This window comes from Erithacus rubecula (assembly GCF_903797595.1).
Source record: "Erithacus rubecula genome assembly, chromosome: 1".
NCBI lineage: Eukaryota > Metazoa > Chordata > Aves > Passeriformes > Muscicapidae > Erithacus > Erithacus rubecula.
Window position 1 is genome coordinate 14,836,984 of NC_136658.1, and position 25,883 is coordinate 14,862,866.

At 57.5% G+C, this 25,883-nt stretch overlaps 2 protein-coding genes across 6 annotated transcripts; one reads left to right on the top strand and one right to left on the bottom strand.

The window, feature by feature from the left end:
- Positions 1-930: 930 nt before the first annotated feature.
- On the top strand, positions 931-21,506 carry NUMA1 (nuclear mitotic apparatus protein 1). 5 transcript variants are annotated; one of them, XM_079298941.1, is made up of 24 exons: positions 931-1,174; positions 3,851-3,923; positions 4,859-4,947; positions 6,675-6,754; positions 7,415-7,497; positions 7,579-7,659; positions 7,940-8,024; positions 8,410-8,536; positions 9,898-10,052; positions 10,384-10,501; positions 11,943-12,060; positions 12,400-12,540; positions 12,869-12,991; positions 14,016-16,121; positions 16,811-16,852; positions 17,760-17,828; positions 17,931-18,145; positions 18,241-18,487; positions 19,248-19,515; positions 19,613-19,746; positions 19,859-20,059; positions 20,418-20,528; positions 20,616-20,780; positions 20,984-21,506. In XM_079298941.1, the coding sequence occupies exons 1-24, from the start codon at positions 1,029-1,031 to the stop codon at positions 21,017-21,019; spliced, it is 5,013 nt and encodes a 1,670-aa protein (XP_079155067.1). In that variant the 5' UTR covers positions 931-1,028; the 3' UTR covers positions 21,020-21,506. The 5 variants fall into 5 exon arrangements, with proteins under 5 accessions (XP_079155067.1, XP_079155068.1, XP_079155069.1 ...); XM_079298942.1 differs by having other exon boundaries at positions 932-1,174; positions 8,413-8,536; XM_079298943.1 differs by lacking the exon at positions 931-1,174 and adding an exon at positions 1,290-1,607.
- On the bottom strand, positions 21,458-25,856 carry XNDC1N (XRCC1 N-terminal domain containing 1, N-terminal like). Its single transcript, XM_079299308.1, has 10 exons — positions 25,541-25,856; positions 25,011-25,117; positions 24,588-24,726; positions 24,343-24,498; positions 23,881-24,038; positions 23,632-23,696; positions 23,323-23,510; positions 22,614-22,695; positions 22,341-22,474; positions 21,458-22,113 (listed from the first exon to the last, which is right to left on the bottom strand). The coding sequence occupies exons 2-10, from the start codon at positions 25,053-25,055 to the stop codon at positions 21,923-21,925; spliced, it is 1,158 nt and encodes a 385-aa protein (XP_079155434.1). The 5' UTR covers positions 25,056-25,117; positions 25,541-25,856; the 3' UTR covers positions 21,458-21,922.
- Positions 25,857-25,883: the final 27 nt, after the last annotated feature.

Sequence of the window (25,883 nt, forward strand, 5' to 3'; positions counted from 1 at the left end):
ATTGCAGGGTACCTTTTTATGGATAGGTTTCCCCATCCTGAAGATGGATTTTTCATTTTCTATGCAAATTAGTTATCATGCACAGACTGTTCTTTCAGGTCTTCTGGGAAATGGGTCAGAGGGGTGGTCTTAATCCCACCCTATAGTCCATGCCAACTTCCTGCCACTCATTCCTGTGCTTATGCTGTACTGTCTTGTGCTTATCAGCAGGAGCTACAACAAGGATGTTTTTTCAGTGCTGCCCTATCTCACCTTGCCCCTCTTCTTCAGCCACATCTTGCTCTTTCTCATGGTGTGTTAATATCAACAGTCCATGTTTATTACAAACAGTCCTTGCTTGACTCCACAGCCATCCAATTATCTATGTTTGATAATGTTTGAGACATATGCATTAGCTCTCTTATGATCTGGGAATCATAACGCTCAGACTTGCTTTGGAGTGCAGTTTGTAGGGTCATTAGAGAGTGGGCTTCAGTATGCATTAGCCCCATATAATTGAGAGCTCAAAGGGTCTCACTTTGAATTGCTGTTTAGAAGGTTGCAAGAGAGTGGGCTTTAGTAACAGTATCCATCAACAACAATAAATACTATTCCGCTTGGGTTGTTATTCAGGCAAGAAAAATAAGTTTCCAAGTAAGTTCATTAATAAACAGATGCTCTATAATCATCTATTAGTTCTTGGAACAGATTACATCCAATAAGCTCAAGAGGGGCTTAGCCCAGGTAAGCAGGCAGGTTACAGTTACAGGCAGCCCTATAACCCGCTCAACACTAGGGCTTCCTTCGCTTGGATTGTTGCATGTGTAGCCCCTAGTAGCCCGCGGCCCCGCGTATGTCCCGGTGACCAGCAACACCGCTCTGCCCCGCAGTCCCCCGTGTGTCCCGGTGACCGGCACAGCGCTCTCCCCGCAGCCCCGCGTGTGTCCCGGTGACCGGCACAGCGCTCTCCCCGCAGCCCCGCGTGTGTCCCGGACCCCGCGGTTCGCGGTCCTCCCGCCCGTGTGACGCCCCCGGCCCGGCGGTGCCCAATGGGCGGCAGCGGGGGCGGGCGCTGCCGTTCGAATAAGAGCGGCCGCGGCCCGCATCCTGGCGGCTTCGGTCTGGTACAGGACCATCAGTACGGCTGGAGCCCCGGCGCCGCCGCAGCCGAGCACGATCCCCCGCCACGGTCAAGGTAGGGGGAAAGCTGAGGTGACCCGCGGGGCAGGCCCGGTGGTTCTCTCGGCGGGGCTCAGGGCCGCGGAGCGAGGCTGTGCCGCAGGCTGGCAAGGCGCGAAACCCTCGGGCACGCCCGTGGCACAGCCTCCGTCTGGGGCTGAGCTCCGCGGCGTCCCCTTCCCTAAGGGCGAGGGGCTCCCGGCCGGAGCCGTGTGGGTCGGGTCTCTCCGTTTCCCGGGGCTTGGCAAAGCCGGAGCCTTCGCCGGCGGCACTCGGCGGCCGCGCTCCTCGCGGTTCCTCTGCTGCCCCCAGCGCCGGTTTGGAAGAACCTTCTCCCTGTGCCCTTCCTGTGCCGTGCTCGGGGCAGCCCCATCCCGCGGCCCTGGCCTCCTCAGCGGCCCCGACTCTGCGGAGATGGCTTCCGAGGTTCTCTGGAGCAGCAGCGAGGGGTGAGCGTCCCTTTCTCGCCCAACTCCTCCCTGGTTTAGCTAGCGGTCCGTAGGGTCCGGTTCCTGTTTGAACCTGGCCGCGGGGTGTGTGCGTATCGGGGGGAGTTTTTCAGGGGTCAGCTGGGATGTGACTCCAGTCAGATTAGAGGGAGACGTAGCATCGGGGGCCATTCTCTGCCGAGCCCCCGGCTTTTCCTGAGCTGCGCTGGGGCCGGGAGCGGCTCTGTGTCGGCCCCAGCGGCTCTCAGGGCCTGGGCAGGGCGCCGGCAGCGAGCGCGTCCGGGGCCGGACGGTTCCCCTTCCCCACGGCGAGGCGCCGGAGGTTTCTGTGCCGTGCGCCTTTAACGAGCACGGCCCCGGCGCGGTGACGTGGGATGGCCCAGGGCCAGGAAGGGGAACCGCCGCCTGCCAGCCCCGCCGAAGAGAAGCTCAACAACTTTTCTTTTGTGCGTGGCCGCTGGTTTCCCGGCCCTTCCCGGCTTGCCGGCGCTCATGGCGGATTAACCCCAGCGCGCCGACCACGGCCGCGCGGCCCCGGTAAGGCCCCAACAAAGACTTTCTCCCTCTTCCTTGTTTTGTTTTCCACGGGGCTGGCGCGAAGAAGGGGGAGGGAGGCGGGGGCGGCGGAGCTCAGCTCAGCTCTGCTCGCCCAGCTCCGCCGCCGCGTACGGCTCCCGTTCCGGGGCCTCGGCAGCCCCCGGGGTGCGGGTCCCCGGGACCGCGGGTGGCCGCGCCGGGCTCGCCAACATCCGGGCGCTCGGGTCGGCGCTGCTCTCCCCCTCCGCTCCGCGCCGGCTGCGGGCCCGGCCGTGCGCGGAGGCTGCCGTGGTCGCTCACCCCGCCTGGGCGCTCCCCGCAGCCGGAGCCCCGGCCTGGGACAGCGCGGGGCCCGCGGGCGCGTCCCCCCGGCGCGCTGGCACGGCGGGAGCTCCGGAGCGCGAGCTTGCGTAACGCCGTGTTGTGACCGGAGCGGCGCGGGGGAAAGCGGGGAAGGACAATGCCGCCGCCTCCGGGGCTCCGTCCCCGGTCCCCACCGCCCCCCTGCAGCTGCTCTCTTCGGGGATGCGGCTGGAAGGCGCTCACGGCCGCTGGCGGGCTCCCCGGCCGCTTCCCGCCTGCCATCACGAATGGCACGTCCTCACCGAGGGTCATGGCGTTGTCTCAGATGCTCGGGGTGGCCGGCGGCACCAGTGACAAGCCAGGCTGTGAGCGCGGCAGCAGCGGTAGCCCTGCCGGTTCAGATCTCACACCAGGCACCCGTGTATTGCTGGTTCTGGTAAAACCCCGCTCGACGCCGGTGGAACATGGTTTTCTCCGGGGGTCTGCATCCAGTGCTGCACGAGTGCTTTTTCCCGGTATCTCTGGGTGGATTTTTAGGAGAGGTCCCGGCTGTGCCACCGGGCGGAGGGACAGTAGTTGCTGAGTGACCCAGCGATGGGACAAGGAGCTGGGTTTTAGCCGAATTGGAGGGACGACCTGTCGTGCTGAGGATCGCATGCTTCCCAGCTGGGCTGACGGCAGTGGGAGCTCTCTAGTCCCCAGAGCCACCATGACTGATTGGCCGTGCTGCGCAGAGCAGCTGCAGATCCCAGCCAGGCTCCTGGCCTGTCGTGGTGCAGGTGTCCAGGTGCCATACAGGGTGAGGAGCCCCCTCCTCATCTGGGTGATTCTTTGGCTCCCAGCAGTCCCCTGCCCTGGAAGGCTACCAGAGTGGCACTGGGGGCAGCCAGCATGGAGGCAAAGGTCGCTGTGAAGGGGACCTGGCAGTGATCCCAGATCGCGTCAGGGCAGCTCATCCCTGCTCCCACCTAATGCGGCGATGCCCTGCGAGCTCCCTGTGCCTCCAGCAGGTGGTTCTTTCACTAGCAGCAGTGAGAAGGGGAGCTGGCAGCACTTCAATGGCTTGGCCACTGCCTTGCCAGGCAAGAAATGTTAGTGACATTTGGAGGTGAGAGGGAGGGAAGAAGGCACAGGAGGAGAATGAGAAGCCCGACAGCAGTTTTCTGCTGATACCTTGTCAGGATCCTAATCTGTGGGAGTGGATCTGGCTGCTGCTCAGCATTGCTCCCCACTCTGTGCCTGTGGGGAAGTAGGAGGATGCTGGCTGCTCCTGCACAGCTGGCCAGATGCAGGGACACATTCTCCTTTGCTGGCCCAAGTACCCAGTGCTGGGTGCAAGTCACTTAGTAACATAATTACTATACCTTTTTTATTGCCCCTCCCACCTTTGTTGATGTTTCTAGGTCTGGGCAGGGACCTGACAGGCTGGCCACCATGTCTCTTCACAGCGCAAGAGTTGCTGCTCTGCTTGCTTGGGTAAGTCCCCCTTCCTCTGCTGGAGCTTGCTGCATAGGTGGGACATGCTGCTGCCAGCACTGGCAGCTTTGGGCACAATCCTGGGGCTTATCACAGGAGGGATTGTGGCTGGGGCAGATCCTAGGATTGCCCAGTTCCTATTCTTCCTGGGCAGGTGGGAGTTTGCAGGTGAGGCCTTGCTCACCTTTCCTGTTGAGTAACCAGAAAAGCTGGAATGGCTTGGTCTGGTCATGGAAACTGCCTGGGAGATGGAGGTGAGCCTGAAGCAGGCAGCAGCTGTACTGTAAAGGGATTATTGGATCTGTCTCACAAAGCACTGGTGTGTCCAAGCAAAAACTCATAGAATTGTTTGGGTTAGAAGGGGCTTTTAAGCTCATTTAACTGGAATGGGCATTTCTCAGCCATGGGCAGAGAAACTTCCCACTAGACCAGGTTGCTCCAAACCACATCCAGCCTAGCCTTCAGCACTGCTAGGGCTAGGGCAGCCATGGCTTCTGTGGACAACCCTCCCAGGAAGAATTTCTTCCCAATATCCCATCTAACCCTGACCTCTGTCAGTGGGAAGCCACTCCCTCTGGTCCTGTCACTCCAGGCCTTTGTCCAAAGTCCCTCTCCAGCTCTTTTGGAGCCCCTTTAGGCACTGGCAGGGGCTCTGAGATTTCCCTAGAGCCTTCTTTTCTCCAGGCTGAACACCTCCAGGTCTCTCAGCCTCTCCAGAGAAGAGGGTCTCCAGCAGCTTGATAAATGGGACCTGTGCCAGACTCCCAGATGTGGAACTGTGGGGATCATGTTCCCTGGGAAGGGGTGGTTTGAAGGGGTAGATTTACTTTCACACCCAGACCAATCTTGCTGTCCCTTGCCAGGACTGAAGGTGGTGGGTGGCGCAGCAGTGTTGTCTTGGTTTCTGTCTTCTGACTGTCCCACCCCATTTCTAGGTGAACAGCACAAAGGTTTGTCCTGATCCCCTCAATGATCTGTCCCAGCTCCAGGACTGTAGTGTTTTCATCAGAATTATCCACAAAATGTGAGTATGGGGAGCTGTGTGCACATTTTAAACCACACAGCTGGGTCTGGGCTGCCTTCCTGGAGCCATGGCCTTGGCCCCCAGGAGCTAAGGGCTCTCTTCTTGGGCAGGGTGGGAGTGGGGGTCTTGGAGTATTGGAGTATTTATTCCTCCTCTGGCGTATGAGATGCTGGGATCTCCATCTCCTCTGTGCCACTGCACAGCTGGGGTCTGCCTGCAGAGCTGTTGGGAAATGTTTCCCACAGAGCTGCCCAGGGAATGTTTTGGTCAGAGTTCCTGTCATTTGAGACTTGCTATCACATCTGGCACTTAACATCTGGGTTTGCTCCTGGCATTGAAGAAAAGACCTGAGTGCTGCTGCCAGTGGCACAGGGATTCCTGCAGCTGCACAGGAGATTATTCATTTCCTTTGATGCTGCTCTGGTGAGGGGACAGCCCAGCAAGTTTTCCTGAGTGTCAGCCTTGGGATCCCGAGGAAGCCTTGTATCTGGAAAGCAGTGTAAAGAATGACAGTTTCTGCCTCATGAAGTGCTTCTGTTGCCTGGGGATGTCAGGTGGCTGCTGAGTATAGTGTGGTCAGATTGGAGCCTGTTTGCTCTGTCCTGGGACCTGCGGTGGCTGGGCAGGGGTGGGAGGAGTGCCTCCTTCAGGAACTGTGTTTGTTGCCTGGGAGCAAGGGGCAACTGAAATCTACAGGCCATGATGGGCATCAGAGGTGGGACAAAGCCTGGTGGTTAAGGAGCTGGCAAAACAAATTGAGAGGGTGTGAGGCTGCTATGCATTGCTTTCAAACCCTTCCAGTGGGAGGCTCTCTGGGAGCCTGTCTGCTATGATTACCTCTCGTGTGAGGTAAGGAGAGCCTGCCTGGAGCAGGGATCTGCCTGCAGTGGGTGGGGAGGAAGGAGCTGCCTGCACCATAGATATATTTAGTCAGACCTGGTTAATCTCCTGGGCCCGTGCTCCAGCTCGGATTAGTAGGGATCCTGGTGGCGTGTGCTCTCTAAAGAGGCCTGGCCATTGCTTGATAAAGTGGGGTGGCAGAGGGCAGCTGCCACAGCAGCTGGCTGATCTGAGAGCTCCTGGTAGCACTAGAAGTCTGTGAAGAGGAGCAAATCCTTGTGGCAGCCCCTGTCCCTGGCCAAGTTCCTGGTTTTGGCACCTTGGGAGTAAGAGACAGTACTGAAGCAGTGCCAGTCAAGCATGATTGGTGTGGGTTTTGGGCATGCTGTTTCTGAGCTGCAGACATGGGTTCAATTACTCTTGTGAGTGCCTTCCAGCTCGGGATATTCCATGACCTGGTGGCTGCTCAGGGACAGTGTAGTCACAAATAAGTGCAAGAGAAAGCTTCAGCCTCCCCAAAATCCAGCAAGAAAAGCCCGAGCCTCTGTGCATGGACTGGCCCCTGTGGTGCTTCCTGGCTGGTGGGGGCACCACAAGCTCCCTGTGCTGTGCCAGATGCTGGGGCTGGCAGGCAGAATAGAAAGCAGTGCTGGGGGGGGGGGGGTATCAGCTGCCCAGCTCCAGCTGCTCTCCCAGCAGGGAGATTCCAGGGGATTCCACTCCTGTGCATGGCGTGCTTGGCCCTGGCTCTGCTGGCCCTGGTGTGGGGGTGCAAGGCAGAGCAGCACCCCAGAGCCAGCCCCTGGCTCAGGGAACCCTGCTGCACAAAACTCAGCGTTGGTCTAATCCCTCCAGAAGGAATTAATGCAAACCCTGCACTCTTCCAGCCACGGGAGCAAGGAGGGGGAGTCTGTGCTGGAGCAGCCGCTGCCAGAGAGGATCTCCTTCGTCCATGGTTTCCTGCAGAGTAAGACCCTCCACTGGTGCTGGGGAAAGCAACTGCCCCTGCTCGGTGCCCCTGACCTCTGAGGGAGTCTGGTCTGCTGTCTGCAGCTTCCCATTCCACAGTGACCCCCCTCCACCTCACATCAGTTTTCCTGTAGCAGCCTGTGGAAGGGAAACCTTCCTGATGGGAAACTTCCAGATAGAAATCCTTGCCAGAGTCTGAGTTCAGAGCAAAGGAGGTCCTGGGTGTGAAGGGCAGGGTGCCAGTGGCTGCTCTGGTGATGCTGCCTTGGAGCAGTTTTCCTAGTTGGGTACCTGGACTCAAGCTGTTCAAATCCCAGTGGAAAACCTTTGCCCAAGCAGAAATCCTGGGAGGGGAAATGGGAAGTATGTCACACTCTTGCTCAGCCTTTCCTGGAGGGAAGACACGGTATCCCACCCTCCAGAGATGGAACTCTCTGTGCTGATGTTGGAGGGGAGATGCCAAGGTGGGGAGGCTGGGATTTTGGGTGGGTTTCCAGGGAGGGGAATGAAAGTTGGTCACAGTTAATGGCCAAGGCTGACCACTGGGATCTCAGCTCTGGAGCCCATCCTGCCCCATGTCCCTCCTGGCCATGAGTGTCACCTCAGGGGAGGCAGCATACATTCCCTGTATGACTGGGAATTCTGATTCATGTTGCAGAGCACTGCAGGCACAAATTGGCTGCAGAGAACCTGGTCTCTGCACAGAAACTCCTGGATGGAGAGGAGCTGGCACTGGCCAAGGTAACTGCATGGCATGTTTTAGTCCCACCAATGTGCTTCTGACTGGCCTGGGGTTAGTGATACCTTTCCTGCCTTGCTCAGGTGGCTGTGCTGCTCCTGTACCACACCTCTATGAGTTCCAAGAACCCTGGAGACTGGTGTGAATTTGACTACAAGACCCAGGTAATCCCTTTGGGGTTCCTTCTCTGGATCTGGGGTGCAGGGGGAAGCAGCAGTGCTTTTGGGGGAGATGCTCCAAGACTTGCCCTCCTGGGTCCCATTGAAAGACAGTGTGGAGTGGGCACTGTGGTGCTCACTGGTGGTTTTGGGCTATCAAAAGCTTGTGGTGGCAAGTGTGGGCAGCAGCACAGGCAGGCAGGGAGCTGCCCCCTGCCCCATGCCTGCTGTGATGCTGCCTATGACCTGTAGCAGAGCCAGTAACTCTGCAGCTCCTCCAACACAGGTTGAACTGGCATCAATCCTCAAATTTGTGCTGGATAACGAGGAGTGCCTGAATGAGAATCTGGAGCCATTTCTGCAGAAGAAAGGTAAGCTCTGGGCCCTGGCTTTTCCTCCTGTTTGTGCTGCTATAGCTGCCCAGCCATAAAGGCAGCTGCACCACCCAGATGCCCTCATCTAGAAAACAGTTCCCTATAAACTCAGAGGGCAGGGCTGCCTCAGATCTGCTGGTACTCAGCAGTACCTGAGCCTTTTCCTGGAAGAGTGGATCAGATGGGATGCTGACAGTGGAGCAGAGTTGCTGGGGAAGGACTATGGAGCAGGAGGGATGGGAATGTACAACAGTTTTATGACTTCCTCAGTTGCACTGTTCCATTCTGATTGGAATTTGTGGTTCCCGTGCCCCTGAGATTTCAGCTGCTCAGCCTCTTAGATATTAAAGATCACAGCCTTCTTATCCCTTTTTATTTCCAGCAGAGCCATCCTCATCCAGTGTGTCCAGCAGCAGCACTGAGGAGCATTCCCCAGCGTTCTCTCTCCCGCACAAGCGGGAGGTGCGTTTCCTGGAGCTGCAGAAGATCGCCTCCTTCCCCAGCACCAAGTACGTGCTCTGCCTCCTGGCTGCCAAGGGGGATGATGGCTGGTGGGGGTGAGCTTGGGCTGAGCTCTTTTTAGAATCATCTGAGACCATCAAGTTCAGCTGTGCCCCCAGCATTGCCAAGGTCATCACTAAACCATGTCTCCATATGTCACATCTGCATGGTTTTTGCAAATCCCTCCAAACATGGGAGCTCCACCACTGCCATGGGTAGTCTATGTCATGGCTGGACAACCCTTTCAAGAAAGGAATTTTTCCAATATCCAGCCTAAACATCCTCTGGCACAACCTGAGACCGTTTCCTGGTGTCCTGTCCCTTGTTACCTGGGAAAAAGAGACCAACACTCAACAAACCCTATCCTCCTTTCAGGGAGTTGTAGAGATTGAGAAGGTTTCCCCTGAACCTCCTTTTCTCCAGGCTGAGCCCCCACAGCTCCCCCATTTGCTCCTCATCAGGCTCATGCTCCAGACCCTTCCCTGCCTCTGTTGCCCTTGTCTGGACACACTCCAGCACCTCAGAGTCTTTTATTGTGAGGAGTCCATGACTGAACCCAGGATTCGAGGTGCCTCACCAGTGCCCAGCACAGGGGGGCAGTCACTGCTTCACCCCTGTGGGGTCACACTGTGGGTGACACAAGCAGGGAAGCCCTTGGCCACCTGGGCATGCTGGAGGTGGTGTTTGCCCAGCACTTAGAGGTTGGTGTTAGTACAGGCAGGAGGAGCATGGCTTTCTGCTCCAGTGATGTGCCATCAAAGCTATTCCTGTGATGCCAAAATGATGTTTACTTTTATATTTTCTTAATATTTATTCATAGCTCTGTAGACTGTTACTTAATTACATAGTTCCTATCTGTCTCCAGTATTTTTCCTACCTTGATGGACAGAAAGACAAAACACATTCTAAAAATCCTATCCTAATCTTGGTTCTTTTGGGAACCAAGGATGAGCCACCCTCCCAAGACACTTTCCCATAAACAACTAACAAAGGAGGGCTCTGGAAGAGGGTTGAACCAGAAGGGGGAGGAACTGCTGCCTTAAAAATCTAGGAACAAAACAACACAAATAGAAAACAATTTTAATACAGGAGGTAATATTAAAACTGGTCTCTAATTGGAGGCCTCTAGGGGCATTTTTCCATATTTGCCCCTGGAGCCCTCCAATTAAAGAGCAGCTTTTATTTTACCTCTTTTATTGAAATTGTCTCATACGTGTGTTGTTTTGTTCCTAGATTTTTAAGGCAGCAATTCCTTGGGGAGCCAGGCAGGAGAACCTGCCCCAGAGATGGGGGTAGCAGAGTGGGTCTGGCTGCATGGGGCCTGGGCTGGCTCAGGATAATCCAGCTGTGTTTGTGTGTCTCCCTGCAGCCTGCCCAGCGCTCCATCTTCACCCATGGGGGACATCATGCAGACCCCCCAGTTCCAGCTGCGGCGGCTGAAGGAGCAGCTGGCTTTTGAGAGAGAGAACCGGGAAGAGCTGGAGGTGGAGGTGGCAGAGAATAACAAGCTTGTCATGGAGAAGGGTCAGTCACTAGAAGGTCATCCTAAGGTGTGGGGAGGGGTCTGTGGGGCAGAGATCTCCCCTTGTTTCCCTGACTTTTCTGTTGTGACCTCACCACAACTTTGCTCATGCATGGTCCATCCTGCCAGGCTGCAAGGGAGACTCCAGGTTCCTTCTTCTGTCTTGTATTCCTTTATATGTCCTGAGCACCAAAAGCCATGACGGAAGCAACACCTATGCTGAGCAGCAGCACTGGTAGTCTGGCTCTTTGATCTCCTGTGCAGAAATGCTGTTGTGGGTGCTTCAGGTGACATGAAAAGTTGGTAATGGGCCCTTTCTTGCCCCTTCCCCAGATGCTCAGATCACCACGATGCAGCAGCGGATTGATCGCTTGGTAAAGCTCAATGAAAAGCAAGCTGAAGATCGTCTGGAGCCCAAAGAAATTGAGGAGCTGAGGGAGAAGAATGAGAGGTAATCCTCCAGGAATATCCTTCCTCTTAGGTGTGACCTTGTCACTCCCACAGCTCCAGACTCTATGTTGTCTGTCTCTTCTTTAGCAGTGCATGAAATAGGGGAGAAAGCAAACCACCTTCTTGTTCCTCTGCTGCTGTACCCTGGGGAGAAAACAGCAAGCACGGAATCAAGAAAGGGTCTGGGTTGGAAGGGATCTTAAGCTCATTCAGCTGGAACACCTTGCCATGGGCAGGGACACCTTCCAGTAGACCAGGTTGCTCCTAGCCCCATGTAACCTGGCCTTGAACACTGCCAGGGGTGGGGCAGCCACAGTTTCTCTGGGCAGCCTGTGCCAGGGCCTCTCTACCCTCTCAAGGAGAACTTCTGGCTAATATCTGATCTAACCCTGTCGTCTGTCAGTGGGAGGGCATTCCCTCTTGTCTTATCATTCCAGACTCTTGTCCAAAGTCTCCAGCTGTCTTGGAGCTCTCTTTAGGTGCTGGGAGGTGCTCTGAGGTGTCCCTGGAACCTTCTCTGCTCCAGGCTGAACATCCCCAGGTCTCTCCCAGCCTGTCTGCAGAGCAGAGTGGCTCCAGCAGCCTTGGAGCATCTCCTCTGGACTTGCTCCAGGAGTTCCACATCCTTGTGATACTGGGGACCCCAGAACTGGAGGCAGCTCTGCAGATGGGGTCCCACCAGAGAGGAGCAGAATCCCCTCCTCCCTTGCTGCCCATGCTGTGGGATCAGTCCATGACACGGCTGTGCCTCTATCACTCTATCACACTGCCCATGCCCTCAGGGCAGTTATGGCCTGCAGCCCATTTTTATTGCAGTGAGCATGGATCCAGTCCCAAACCATGCAGCCTGTTCTAACAGCCCACTCTTAACCCAAACTCCACATGGGAGCAGCTTTCCTGTTATGTGAAAAGGGCCTGCTGCCCATGTGGGTCTCACCTGCCCTGGAAAAGGGGAAGCCTTCAGGGTGATCCTGAAACTCCTGACTCCACCCCCTTTCCCAGGCCTTTACTTTGATCCTATGTACTAGGGATTGTCACACACTTGAAATCACCTGTCACATTGTGTTCTGATCTTTGTTCTGTCCCTCTGCCATTGTTTACTCAGGAAGGCTGCCCAACCTCCACTGGAAGTTCCATGTCTTTTTTGTCCTTCCCTCACCTATTTCCCTTTGCAGGGGTGTGGCTGGAGTCCAACAGCTGCCTCTGCTCTCAGTTTGGAGCAATTGGGCTTCTGCAAAGCAGAAACATTGCTTATCTCTATTCTGCTTTGCCACCTGTTGGGACTTAGTTTTAGAGCTGGGTTGATGGTAGAGTCACAGCAAGGCATGGAGATCCCTTGGAACCTTTAGTTTCCTTGGCAGTATCCAGCAGCACTGATCCCTGGTGATATCCTTGCCTGCCACCAGCATGCACCCCCTCCTTAACCACCTCCTTTCCCACAGCCTGGTGGGGCGCCTGCACGAGGCCTTCAGGCAGTGCCAGGATCTGAAGACTGAAAAAGCCCAGATGGACCGAAAAATCAACCAGCTCTCCGAGGAGAATGGGGATCTTTCCTTCAAGGTATGGGGTACAGTGTCCTCTCTGTCCCCACAGCCCAGGTGGTTGTGATGGAACCCAGGAGGGAGGATTTGATGGCAGTGCAGGATGCTGGGGTGTTTATGGTTCTGCTAATGTGATCTTTGACCCAGTGACCAAGCCTCCCTTGGGCTGGATCTTGATCCAGATAGGAACTGTGGTGGGGGAACGGGGACTGGGTGGAGCTGCCTGGATGTGGTGAGCACCCAGAACCCAGGATGGCCATGTGTGCTGCAGCTCTTGGGAATGGGGAGTAGGCAGAGCCCTGGACAGCAAAGGCACACCGTGACCCTCTTGTGCATGGGGTGGATTTTCACTTGGCAGCTGCGGGAGATCGCCAGTAACATGGTCCAGCTGCAGCGAGCCCTGAACGAGCTCTCGGAGGAGCACAACAGTGCCATGGCACAGTCACAGGAAAAGCAACGACAGCTGGAGAAGGAGCTGCATGCTGCCCTGCAGGATAAGGTCAGGGGGCCTAGGGCAGGGTGGGTGCTCCCCCATGTACCCCTAGCTGGGGGACAGGCCAACTGCAAGCAGGGTGCAGCAGCCAGGAGCCTCTTGCCCATCTGTGCCAGCACATGGGAAGAAGCTGTGTAACTGTCAGCTCCTGTGGGAAGCCTCTCCCTGTTCCCAGGAAGGGTTTCCTGTGGTGGGGCAGGCTGCTCTCCTTGCAGGGGGGAGAGACAAAGCTGCTGGAAAAGCATGGTGTCACTACTGACTGAGCGACTTTGCCTCTCCTTGGTTGGTTGGCTCTTCTGTCTTGCACCATGCTCAGTCCCATCTCTGTCTCCAGAAATGCTCAGAAGAGAAAATCGAGATTCTACAGGGAAAGATTTCTATGCTGGAGGACCAGCTGGCCAAGCTGGAGGAGGGCAGCGCCCAGGAGAAGGGAGAAGTCATGGGTGACATTTTGAAGGTACACTGAGGCTCCTGCAGCAAGGGCTTGAATGGTAAACTGCTCCAGCTGGAGAGAGCAGCAGGTGCCAGGAGATGCATGGCAAAGTCATGTGAGGCAGAGCCTGCTGCTCTCTGCTGCTGGATAGGGCATGTGGGTCTGAGTACTTTGGGAAAGACCCTTTGGGCTGAATTTGCAAATACTGCTCCCAGTGAACTGGGGCTCCCAACCTCCCACAACATGAATTGGTTGTGAAGAAAACATGTCTGCATGGTGAGAAAAAGGTGTTTGGTCCAAGGGAGCAGAGTCACACACGGCTGAGGGGAAAGCAAGGTGTGCTGGGGGTGTGATGGGAGGGAAGGCAGGCACTGGGCAGCTCTCGTGAGCATGTTGGCTACAGCTTGAGTAACACCTAGGGGGTGTTATATATTTGTTACATATTTAGTCCCTGTAATAGCCTGATCTTAACTGGACACCAGGTGCCCAGTAAGCCCTGCTACTACTCCCTGTCCCAGCAGGACAGGGGAGAGAAAAATAAGAGGGAAAAGAACTAGTAGGTTGAGATAAGGCAATTTACTAAAGCAGAAAAAAAGGTCAAAGTTATGTGTGCATAAACAAAGAGAAAAGTTAATTTCTACTTCCCATCAGCAAGCGATATTTAGACACTTCCTGGGAAGCAAGGCTTCAGCATGTGGAGTAGTTGCTCCAGAAGGCAAAAATTAAAATAATGAATGTCCCCACTTCCTCCTACATTCCTTAGCTTTTATATCTGAGCTGTCACCGTATGGTGTGGGATATTCCTTTGGTTAATTTGGGTCAGTTGGCCTCACTGTGTCTTCTCCCAGGATCTTGCCCACTCCCAGACCCTTGCTGGGGGCGGGGAATGTGAAGAGTTGATTTTCCCTTAGATGCTTTCACAGTGCTGTGCTTTGCATGGGTATCTGGAAAGGTGTTGATAACACACCAGTGTTTTGGCTACTGCTGAGCAGCACTATCTCTGTCTCAGTACAGTCCAGTACAGTCTCCCTGCTCTTCTTTTTGCCAGCTGGAGGAGCTGAAGCAGGAGGTGTCCAGCCTCACGGCCAAAGGAGTGCGGCTGGAGGAGGAGAAGCAGCAGCTGGAGAGCCTTGTCACCAACCTGCAGAACTCCCTCTCTGAGAGCCACCGGGCCCGAGAGAGGCTGAAGCGAGACCTGCAGGCGCAGGCTGCTGAGGACCAGGCTAAGCAGCTGGCTGCCCTCAGTGCCCAGCATGAGCAGACCCTGCGGGAAAGGGACTCTGCCCTGCAGCAGCTGCAGCAGGCCAACGCATCCCTGAGCAGCCAGCTGCAGGCCGTGGGTGAGGAGAAGGCTGCATTTAGCCGCAAGGTCGGCGAACTGGAAGCCCAGATCCTGGAGCTAGGTGCCCTACGGCAGCAGGCAGTGGCAGCAGAGGCACTGAAAGCCCAGCTGCAGGAGCTGGAGGGCAGGCTAAAGGAGAGCCAGCAGAGGCTGGCCGAGAAGGAGAAGGTGGCCCGGGAGAACAGCCGACTGCAGGAGCAGCTGCTGTTCCTGGAGGAATCCCTGCGGAACACTGAGGGGATACTGGAGGATGAGAAGAGACGGGCAGCTGAGTGCCTGGAGGGCAACCTGGCCAGGATCGCTGAGCTGGAGGCAGAGAGACAGCAGCTGGTTCAGGAGCGGGAGGCAGCTCTGCTGCAGCGGGCTGAGGAGCTGGCCACACGCCAGGCGCTGGAGGAGAGCCGGGAGCAGCCCACGGGAGCCTCTCCTGCTGCCCGAGGGGAGGACGAGGAGTGCAGGCGGCTGAAGGAGGAAATGCAGGCGCTGAGCCGGGAGCACAGCCGGGCCTGCCAGCAGCTGCAGGCTGAGCAGGAGAAGGTGGCTGTGCTGGAGGCCCAGGCAGAGCGGCTGGCCGGCCTCCAGGCTGACCTGGCCAGTGCTCAGTCATGGGCAAAGGAGAAGGAGAATGAGGAGCAGAAGCTGAGGGCTGAGATTTCCTCCCTGCAGGAGAAGATGGCTGTGGCAGAGCAAACAGCAGCCCAGCGTGTGGCCAGGCTGGAGGCAGATGCCCAGAGAGCTGCTGAGGCGCTGGAGGGAGTCTCCCAGCAGCTCTCCCAGGAGAAGCTCAAATCCAAGGAGCTGGAAGGCACCATGGATCAGCTGCGGATTGCAGAGAAGGAGCTGGTGTCCCTCCGTTCTGCCGTGCAGGAGAAGGAGAGCTGGAAGGAACAAGTGTCCCAGTGTCTCCAGGAGATGGAGAGGAAGAACAGCCTGATCAGCAGCCTGGAGCACGAGGTGTCCATCCTCCATCGCCAGGTGACGGAGAAGGAAGGGGAGAGCAAGGAGCTGAAACGCCTGATCCTGGCTGAGTCAGAGAAGAGCAAGAAGCTGGAGGAGAGGCTGCGGGTGCTGCAGACAGAGATGGCCACCGCAGCCTCCCGTGCAGCTGAGAGGTGCTCGCTGATGAAGGTGGAGGTGCAGCGGTGCCAGGAGGAGATGGAGAAGCAGCGGATGACCATCGAGGCCCTGAAGAGGGATCGCCACTGCCAGAGCGAGCGGGAGGACGAGCTGCGGCAGGAGGCAAAGGTCTGCCAGGACAAGTGCCTACAGAAGGAGCAGCTCCTGGCTGCCGTGCAGCAGAAGCTCGACAGCGCTCAGGCCGAGCGTGCCTCCCTGGAAAGCCAGCACCGGCAGGAGCTGGAGCAGAGAGCAAAAGCCACGTCCGTGCTGCAAGCCGAGCTGGCGCAGGCCAAGCTGGAGGCGGCCGCGGTGCCGTCGCTGCGGGAGCAGCTGGCGAAGCAGGAGCGGGCCATCCAGAGGCTGCAGGCTGAGGCTGCAGAGGCGGGGGCACAGCTGGCAGGGCTGCAGCAGGCCAACGCCCGGCTGGCCGAGGAGAACCAGGGGCTCAGCAGGAGCCGCAGCCAAGGGCAGCAGCAGCTGGAGGCGGAGCTGGGCCAGGCCAGGGAGCGGCACCGGCAGGAGCTGGAGCAGCTGCGGGCAGCGTCTGAGAAGCTGGTGAGCAGCAGCAGGCAGGAGGCTAAGGAGGCAGTGCAGAAGCTGGAGGACATGAGTAAAGAGTATGAGAGCAGCAAAGCTGCAGCGCTAGAAGAGAGGAAGAAACTCCTGGAAGAGAAGCAAAGACTGACAACTCAGGTAGGGGTGCCACTCCCAGCAGGAGGGCTGTGGGTGGGGGAGCCCTCCTGGAAAAGGTGTGGGTTCAGCCTTCTGCACACCCCTGAATTCATGTCCTGCTCAGCACAGGGCCTGGGGGTGTGGGACACATTTCCTAGGGGTGAAAGGGACTGGTACATTGAGGTGCTGGAGTGTTTCTAGAGAAGGGCAGCAAAGCTGGGGAATTATCTAGAACACCAGTCTAATGAGCATCAGCTAAAGGATTTGGGGGGGCTAAGCCTGGAGAAAAGTAGGCTCTAGGGGACCCATCTGTCCCCTGAAAGGGTGAAACAGCTGCCTGAAAAGAGGGTACAGTCAGATGGGGGTTTCCCAGGCAACTTGTTCTCCCAATTAACAAGTGACATGACAATAGGAAATGGTTTCAGGTTGTGCCTGGGGAGGCTCATAGGATAATAGGAAAAAATTCCTTCCCTGAAAGGGTTGTCCAGCCAAGGCACAGTCTGCACAGGACAGTGGTAGAGTCCCTGTAGGGATTTAACAGATATGTAGACATGACACTTGGGAACATGGATTTGTGGTGGTCTTGCCAGTGCTGGGGGAATGGTTGTACTCAGTCTTAAAGGGGTTTTGCAGCCTAAATGATACCATGATTCCATGAAAAACTGTCTGTGTTCCAGCTGTGTACTCACTTCTACCTTTTGTACTTGAAGGTGGAGCAGCTGGAGATAATCCAGAAGGACCAAACTAAGCAGGTAACACACACCAAGTGCTGGCTGCTAAGTGACAGTGAAGAACTCTCCTTGTTTGTCACTTCCCGCTGGTGCCACCCTTTCCTTTTTGTGAACTCTTCACAGTATAGACCCAGCCATGGGGCACTTGGCTGCCTGTCTTTGAGCCCCTTCACCTGAAAGGGGGTAGCAATAGGGGTCCTGTACTGGCACCTGCCCCCTCACATTGGTGCCTGCAACTTGGCATGGCTTCTTGCATGCCCCATGACAGCACATGCAGCAAGTGGCTGCCAGGAGCATCCAGGGATCCTCAGTGTAGGGCTGTCAGTGCTTCCCTCCTACTACTTTTAACCAAGGCCCAGTTCTTGGCACAACTGGTAGGAACAGTGTGCTCAGCATGGTCCAGATGTGGCTAGAGCAGCACTGATTTCAAATGTGGTGGCAGTTAGCATTTGGGAAACAATGCTGGAAAAGCCCAATTTCCCTGTCCAGTCCCAGCCAGAGCTGCCCAGAACTCTGCAGAGGCCTTGTGGCTACATCCATGGGGCTGGGGGCTCCTCAAGCATCCCCTGGAGCAGGGAGAGCATGGTCAGGCCAGAACTTGCAGCAGCAAGTTCTACCCTTGTCAAGAGTGCTGGATGACTTGTGGGACTCCAGGTTGCAAGTGCTGGGGCACTGGGAGCTTAACACAGGCTTTGCTTCCAGCATGTGGCTGCTCCTTACACTTGGGTGTAAGGACAAGCATGGGGTGACTGTTACATTGCCATGTCCTGGGATCTTCCTTGGTGGTGGGGGTGCTGAATGGTTGCCTTGTGGCAGGAAATTGCTTCATCATGCCTTAGAGCTGGCTAGAGAGGAGGGCACGGGCTCCTCCACAGGAAGATGGTAGTTTTGTGCCTGCACCTGGTCTCACCAAGCCATGTTCTTCCAGGTGGAGGAGCTGAATAAAAAGCTGACTCAGCATGAGAAGGCCACCTGCACCCAGCAGCAGAGAATTAAGGTAAAGAGGGACCAAAAACCTGCGGGGTATGCCCTGGAGCTGTTGGTGCTGCCAGGGGGTTCTGCTGGGTTGCCTCTAAGTCCATCTCTTCCCTGCCCATAGGCACTGGAAGGGGAGCTGCAGGCAGCAGTCACCAGCCATCAGGAGAAGGTGGCAGAGCTGCAGGCACAGGTGGAGGATGCCAAACGACAAGTGCAGGAACTCAGCAAGTTCCAGGTGATGACTGCCACAGCAAAGGGACAAGAGACTTCCTGCCAGAGTGTGGCTGACCAGAGCACTGATAGTCTTGAAGAGGCACAGCTGCTCAGCTCCACCAGGTACCAGATCAATCTGCTTCCAGCACTCCAAAAATCCACTGTTCCTGATGACCTGGTAAGCCTGCTGGTGCTACCCTCATCCCCTGTCTCTACAGGAAGGCTACCAGCTCTCAGTTGGACATCTCAGTGGTGCCATCAGACAGTGAAGAGTCACTGCTGTCTCAGCAGCTGCCCGAGAGGAAGGCATCCATGGAGAGTCTCTACTTTACCCCCATCCTCCGTGAGACGCCGTCACAGCTGGAGAGCAGCGCCAGCTTCTTCCCGGGTGACTTCTCGCTCGACTCCGGGTGTAAGACCCGCTCAGCCCGGCGCCGCACCACCATCAACATCACCATGACAGATGTGAGCAGGGGGGCCCTGCTGGGGAGTGCAGGGATCAGGAGCACTGCAGAGGGACCCAGTATGCTGGGAAGCGAAAAGCTGAACGTGATCTGTCACAGTGCAATGGCAGCCTAAAGTCCAGCCATGTCCTCAGCTGATCCCTCAGCACAGTGGGAAGCAGGGCAGGTTGGGGGTTCTGCCCCTCTGCTCCACTCTGGTGAGACCTCCCACCTGCAGAGCTGCTTCAGGCTCTGGGACCCCAACATGAGAATAACCTGAAGCTACTGGAGCGAGGACAGAAGAGGTCACAGAATTTCTCCAAGGGCTGAAGTTCCCTCTGCTCTGAAGACAGGCTGAGAGAGTGGGGGGTGTTCAGCCTGGAGAAGAGAAGGCTCCAGGGAGACCTTAGAGCCCCTGCCAGTATCTAAAGAGGCTCCCGGAGATCTGGAGAGGGACTTTGGACAAGGGCCTGGAGTGACAGGACAAGGGGGAATGACTTCAAAGTGACAGAGGGCAGGGTCAGATGGGACGTTAGGAAGAAATTCTTCCCTGTGAGGGTGGCAAGACCCTAGCACAGGTTGCCCAGAGAAGCTGTGACTGCCCCATCCCTGGAAGTGTTGAAGGCCAGGTTGGATGGGGCTTATACCAACCTAATCTAGTGGAAGGTATCCCAGCCAAGGGAAGGGGGGGAGGGGGGGGCGTTGGAAGGATATGATCTCTTAAGGTCTGTTCAGCCTAAACCCATCTGTGATCTCCTCATATGTGGGTTTTTCTCTCCCAGAAACAGGCAGAGTCTGAGGAACTGGTCTGTGTCAAGAACGTCCCATTGGCTCAGTCCACAAAAACTTCTTCCCCTGCTAAGGGCCGTCTGCGCTCAGGTGCCTCCACCCATTCCCTCACCAGCTTCCCCTCCCAGGAAACTCTTGGGAAGCTGGAAAGCTCCTCCCCAGAGAAGGGCCCTGGCAATTCAGGACTGTTGGGCCTCCCTGGGTACCGGCCGGTCACCCGCAGCTCCCTGCGCTTGCAGCGGACCAGCCTCAGTGGACAGGGTAGGCACTTAGACTGCTGGCTGTGCTGTTCTGCCCTGGCTTGGGGGAATCAGGGCTTACCTGGGACACCCCTCATCTTTCCTTGCTTTGGATTTAGGCCGGAGCACCCTGACCCTGGGCACGTGCCAGGATGAGCCAGAGCAGCTGGAGGACTGGAACCGCATTGTAGAGCTGCAGCGGCGGAACCAGGCCCGCCCCCCACACCTGAAGAGCAGCTATGCCATAGAGAGGGTAAGGGGCAGGAGGGGAGGTCAGGCAGCCCTTTCTCCAGAACTGGGGTTTGGGAGAGGGGGTCTGGGAACCAACGGTGCCCCTCAGCAACATCCCCACATCCCCTCCCCAGCCCTCCACCTCCTTGGGAACCATCACGGATGAGGACGTGAAGATGGGGGACCCAGAAGAGACGCTGCGCCGTGCCAGCATGCAGCCCTCCCAGATCATGGCCACCAGCAGCCAGTACAGCAGCCAGGCCAGCAGCATCACCACCCGGCAGCAGAGGAAGCGCCTCTCGGAGGAGACCCACCAGGGCCTGGACAGCCCCCCGGTGAGCCCAGCCCAATCCCCCATCACAGCACCCTGCTGGGAACAACAGGACTTCCAGGTTTTGAGGGAGCTGTAGTGGCCCTGTGGGTAACACCCCCGTTGGCCACATATTCCCACTGATTCTGGATCCCAGTGCTCAGTGTTCCCAGCATTCAGTGGTGTGTCTAGTACTCGTGATGCTCCCAGTGTTGGCAAAGGAGGCCATTCCAGAGGCGAAGGGCTGAGCCTTCTGCCTTCCCTGGGCACTCCGACCCTCATTCCCATCCTCTCCCTGCAGCCCCTCAGTTCCCTCACTGCTGCCAGCCCAACAGCAGGGTGACCCTCAGATGATAGTACTAACTGGTCCCACTGTTTTCCAGTCCAAGAAGCCGACCAGCTGCTTCCCACGGCCCCAGGCCAGCCAGGACCGCAGTGAGCAGAGTGGCTCCCGGGTCAGTCAGGAGAACGAGCGGCCAGCCCCAGCCACACCCGTAAGCTTCAGAGGGAAAAAGGGGGATCGGGAGTGAACCATCCGTCCTGTCCCACCCTGAGCTAACGGTCCTGCCCCTCCCCTGCAGGCCCAGAGGCGCCAGTCGATGGCGTTCAACATCCTCAACACCCCCAGGGAGCTGGGGCGGCGCCTGCTGCGCCGGGCAGTGGCCCCGAGGAGCGCTGCCACGCCCTCCACCAGCGGCGCCCGCCGCTCCCCCCGCATCGCCACCGCCAAGTCCCCCAAGGGCAAGGTAGGTACTGCCTGAGCCCCTGGGCACCCTTCTGCTCACCCCACTGGCCCCAACCCTTGCCTTGGGTTCATACAAGCCACGGGAAAAGAGAGACTGTCCCTGCTGTGCTGTCCTTGGGGTGCCATGGCAGCAGCAGGTCCCAGCAGGGGGCCCTGGTCATGTTCATGGTCCCTAACTTCCTGCCTTTGCTCTCTCCTTTGCAGGCCAGTCGCCAGTCACGCAAGGACAAGCCATCCTGAGGGTTTCCCCCAGTCCCCACGTTGCTGGCTCTGCCCTGGCCCCCACCTGCCCCCCTTCACTTCTCCCTGTCCCCCCAGGAGCACAGAGAGGGAACAGGTGGGGCCACCCACGACTGCCTTTTGCAGATCCCACTGACAACTGTGGGGATGCCCTGGGCATGGCACGGCCCCCTTGCCCTTCCTGCACCCACTGTCAGCCTAAATCCTTCTGGGACCCAAGGCAAGGGGATGTGTAGGGATTGAGGGCTAGAAACAGGGATACAGGGTCTGGCACCAGGCTGTGGCTGGATGGGGCTGAGCTCTCCCTAGGGAGATCCTGCAGCCCATTACAGGGACAGAGGTGAAACTTAGCATCCCTAGGCCCACCACCCCTGTTTCCCTGTGTGTGGGACTCCCCCACCTGCCCTGTCCTCCTGCTCCTCCCAGGGAAGCCGAGGCAGCATTTTTAAGTGTTTCTACTTGTAAATAAAGTGTATTTTTCACTTGCTCTGAGGGTCCTGGCTTCCTCCTCCTAGTCCACATGCACTGGAACCCTTACCAGGGCCTGAGGGGAGGAAAGGTATTACCTCCTCCTTGTCCTGTCGCTGTTCCCATGAACTACACAGGGTGTCCGAAGGCAGGATGCTCACCCAAGGAATCTGCTGTAGCACCAAGCAGTCACAGTGCAGATTTCTTTCCTGTTTTTCTCCTTTAAATTCTTCTCCAGTCACAATTCCTGCCATTACAGTGCCTCAAATCCCACCAAACCTGGCCATGGGGCTGGGAGCACCTTCTCCATCTTCACACCAGTCTTGCAACAAATGTCCAGAGCTGCTGTGTCTTTGCCCCTTGGAGTACTGCAGGTTCAGCCCCCAGGGGTGGTGACACAGGGTTTGTCCCAGCTCTGCTGTCCTACTCGAGGTCCTAGGGTGAGGACAGAGCCCCTGGTGTCTCCCCGCAGTTACTGGCATGCTGCTCCACCTCTGCCACACCAAAGGGCAGCTGACAAATGGGGCAGGACACCCAGGCATCAGGGGACAAGGAAGGCCAGGCTGTGGTGGGGTCTTCTCCACACTGAGAGGCGTGTGTGGGGAGCAGGTCCAACAGGAAGCAGCCTGTGGAAAGGGAATGTTCATGTGGTTGTCACAGGCTCACTGGTGTTGGGATGATAATGGAGTTTGGACTGATACCCTCCCTGATGGTTCTCATGGCAGCCTGGGAATACACTGTAATGACCTCCAGTGCCAGGAGGAGCAATGGGTCCCAGCTACAGACCTGCCACGACTATCCCCATTTGCTCAGTGTCTCCTGGCCAGCAGAGGAACCCCTGCCAAGCACCCACCTGAGCAGATGGGACAGACACCTGTCTCCCCATCACTGCTGGCCTGGCCCCTGCCACTCCTCCTGACACGTCTCTCTCGGGGGCCTTGGGCTCTTCCTTTCCTCCTGGCTGCCCTCGAGGTGGCAGCTGGAGCCCTGCAGAGGAGTCACATGCTGAAGGCACCCTATGCCACATTCTGCCAGCCCAAAAGAGTGAAGGGCTGGGCCCAGAACTGTCTGGGAAAGACTGAGAGCGGTAAATGGCAAGAGTGAAGGCAGTGACCCATGGGATTACCTGCCAACAGGGCTGGGAGCACAGTGCCTGTCCAGCTGCCTGCAGCTGCTTGGAGGAACTGCAGGGGCATCCAGTGAAGAGCCTAGGGAAGAGCAGACAGTGGGAAATCAGACAAAACACTTTGGGTTGGAAGAGACTTTAAAGCTCATCTAGTACCAAGGCTCCCAACCATGGGAAGGGAACACTTTCCACTAGACCAGGCAAGCTCCAAGCCCCATCAAACCTGGCATCAGAACACTTCCAAGGATGGGACAGCCACAGCTGCTCTGGGAAACCTGTGCTGGTATTTTACCACCCTGACAGGTAAGAATTTCTTTACAATATCCCATCTAACTCTGTCTTCTGTCAATTTGGAGCCATTGCCCCTTGTCTTGCCCTCCCAGGCCATTGTTCCTCTCCAGTTTTTTTTCAGCCCCTTTAGGTAGTGGAAGAGGCTCCCAGTTCTCAGAACCTTCTCATCTCCAGGCTGAACAGCCCTGGTTGTCCCAGCCTGTCTCCACAGCAGGAGGGCCCCAGCCCTCAAGCACATCTCCATGGCCTCCTCTGGACTCTTTCCAATTGCTCCACACCTTTCTGATGCTGGGGATCCCAGAGCTGGAGGCAGCTCTGCAGGTCTCACCTGAGCAGAAAGAGGGGCAGAATTTCTTCCTACCCTGCTGCTCACAGGGGCTGGGACCAGCCCAGGACATGGCTGTGCAGATTCACCCACCTGGCACTGCAGGACCTCCCCCATCCTTGTTCAGAGGCTCCGGGTGGGCCTCCAGTGTGCTCGTGCCAGCTCTGGGCCTCAGCGCCTGGTTCCGCGCTGCCTGCAGCACCATCCGGGCAGAGCGGCTCCAGGCAGCCCCCTCCAGCTTCCCCAGGCAGCTCCTCAGCTGCTCCTCATCCCTGGATCTCCTGAGGATAGCGAGTGTCAGCCTCACAGCACAGCAAAGCTGATGGGAGCTGGGGCTCTGGGTATGAGGAAGCACCTCAAGGGGCAGGGTCAGGATGGGGTGGACCACACCAGGCCACTTACAAGCATGGTTCAGGGAAGGAAGTCTGGTGAAAGGCAGGGCCTCTGTCTGAGAGCTCAGCATCCTCCTGTGGGACAAGAGGAGGCCTCAGGCAATCAAGACAGGTACCATGTACCTACCACACTGGGCACAGCCCCTAGCTCAGCCCAGCAAGCATGTCTCAAGCTTTCCATGGGGTGCCTGTGGAGGAGCAGCCCCCTCCTGCTGCCTCCCCACAGAGAGGGATACATGGAGGTGTGAAAGACACTTACTGCATGCAGGGCTGGCCGGGGGGGGTCAGGCTCCTGCTCCTGTGGTGTGCGCAGGCGGACGAAGGAGAGCCCGAAGCGGCTGCGGGGACTGAAGGGCTGGCTGCAGGTGAGCCGCACGCGGTCCCACTTCTGCCCCACCGTCAGCTCCGAGAAATCTGCTGTGGGGAGCAGCAGCTGGGGTGGGTGGGGCATGGCACTGACCACCATCCCAACACCACCCCTACCTCTGCTTGTTGCAGTGCCACCCAGGACATCTGGGGGTTATGGGCACAAGAGAGGCTGGGGCAGGGAAGCAGAGCTGGTACAGCTTTCCTGAGGCCATGAACAACCCTGACCCCTGGTCTACCTGTCCTCCTTTTCCCTCCTATCAGCCACATCCTACCACCAGCCCCATTCTCTCACCATCCCACCACCAGGCCCACAGCTCTTCCCCATGCCTTTTTCCTTTGGATCAGTCCTTACCTTCCTTAAACATCCGAACCCCGTAGCGATTCTGGTCCAGCTTTGAGTCAGCTGGTGTCATCAGTGTGACAGTGGGCACCAAGGTAAGATAGGGCTGGTCACAGGTCCATGAGGAGCGTCCAACCTCAATCTGCAGAAAGGCGCAGCCATAGTTCCCTGGGGAGGGGCAAGAAGGTTCAGAGCTGCTGATCCCATTGTGGGGCACAGCCCTGGCTCCTGCACAGGGGTGGGGGACAGGGAAGTACCAATGTCAACGTAGCCAATGGGACTGGCTCTCTCTAGCTGCAGCTCCACACTCAGCTGCCTGCTGTGCTTCTTGGGGCAGCCAAGCCAGGGCCGTATGCCATCCTCACTCAGCAGGTTCTCTGCTGGGTACTTGGGGTCCTGCACACATAGCAGGGATACAGCATCATGCACCAACCCTTCCCTAAACACCTTCCCCTCCAGTTCCAGCTTGTTCTGGCCACAGGGAGAAGCACAGAATTGTCTGGTAGCTACAGGAACACCACCTCAGTTTGAGAGAGCAAGAATAATGCGAATCATCGCCCTTCAGCCTAACAAGGAGAGCTAGTGCTGCACTGTCACACTCTGACCCACCTCTCCCGAGGCCCCAGCAGCTCAGAGGGCTCACTCCCACACCCAGCCCATCAGAGGAAACCCCCAGGCACCTGGGAGGAGAAGGACACCACATAGCTGATTTTAATCGGAGCCATTCAGGATCCTATGGAGACAACACTCTGCCAAAATGCAATTTTCCTTCGCATCCTTCCAGTGCCTGGTGCAGAGAGAGGAGAGTCGGATGAGCTTGGGCATCTCCTGGCTCTGGAACCATTCCACAGCTCCCCAGTCCCATCCCATCGCCTCGGTGCCGCCCAGGTCTGCCCCGCCACCCCTCAGTTTACTGTCCTAGCAGTAACCCTATATCTGACTCACAATCCCCCAGGTCCCTTCAGCCACCCCACAACACAGACCCCCGGGTGCCCCCCCCCTCCAGTGCCCCCAAGTCCTTACCCGCATCTCCCTTCAGCTCCACGGCCCACAAACAACGCCCCAGGGCTGGTCTGCTGTCCCTATAGCCCCCCTGTCCTTCCCCACTTTCCCAGCCCGATTAAACCCCTGGCTCTGCCCTGCAGCCTCCCCATTTCCCAACCCAGTGCTTCACCCCACAGCTCCCCATTCACCCCGGTCCCAACCGCACCGATCCCGAATCTCCCGCCGCCCGAATCACGTGATCCCCGGACGGCCGCTCCCGCCCCGGTTCAGCCCCGGCCCGGGCGCGCCGCGGTGCCTGACGGGACACACGCCCGCGGGCAGCACCGCGCTCACGGCCCCGCGCGGGCGGAGCTCAGCAGCCATCTGCGCCCTTTCGCCGTTGCGGAAAGGGGCGGGCAGAGGGCAGGGCGGCGGCCCAGCAGCAGTGCCAGCACCGCGGTGCGAGGCGGCCAGTGCTGCTGACGGGCGCTACACACCTCCTAGAAATAGGAGCCGGTCCCTAGCCGTGACAGCTCACCGGTTTTATACACCCGAAGTGGCGCGGCTGC

Bases quoted from the DNA above. Each gene is read 5' to 3' on its own strand.
- NUMA1 (XM_079298941.1), top strand. From the start codon at position 1,029: ATGGGCGGCAGCGGGGGCGGGCGCTGCCGTTCGAATAAGAGCGGCCGC. The intron at 12,541-12,868 runs GTCAGGGGGCCT...CTCTGTCTCCAG, and splicing joins ATGCTGCCCTGCAGGATAAG to AAATGCTCAGAAGAGAAAAT. The intron at 20,529-20,615 runs GTAAGCTTCAGA...CCTCCCCTGCAG, and splicing joins GGCCAGCCCCAGCCACACCC to GCCCAGAGGCGCCAGTCGAT.
- XNDC1N (XM_079299308.1), bottom strand. From the start codon at position 25,055: ATGGCTCCGATTAAAATCAGCTATGTGGTGTCCTTCTCCTCCCAG. The intron at 23,511-23,631 runs GTAAGTGGCCTG...CGCTATCCTCAG, and splicing joins TCCTTCCCTGAACCATGCTT to GAGATCCAGGGATGAGGAGC. The intron at 22,696-23,322 runs GTGGGTGAATCT...GCTCTTCCCTAG, and splicing joins GGGAGGTCCTGCAGTGCCAG to GCTCTTCACTGGATGCCCCT.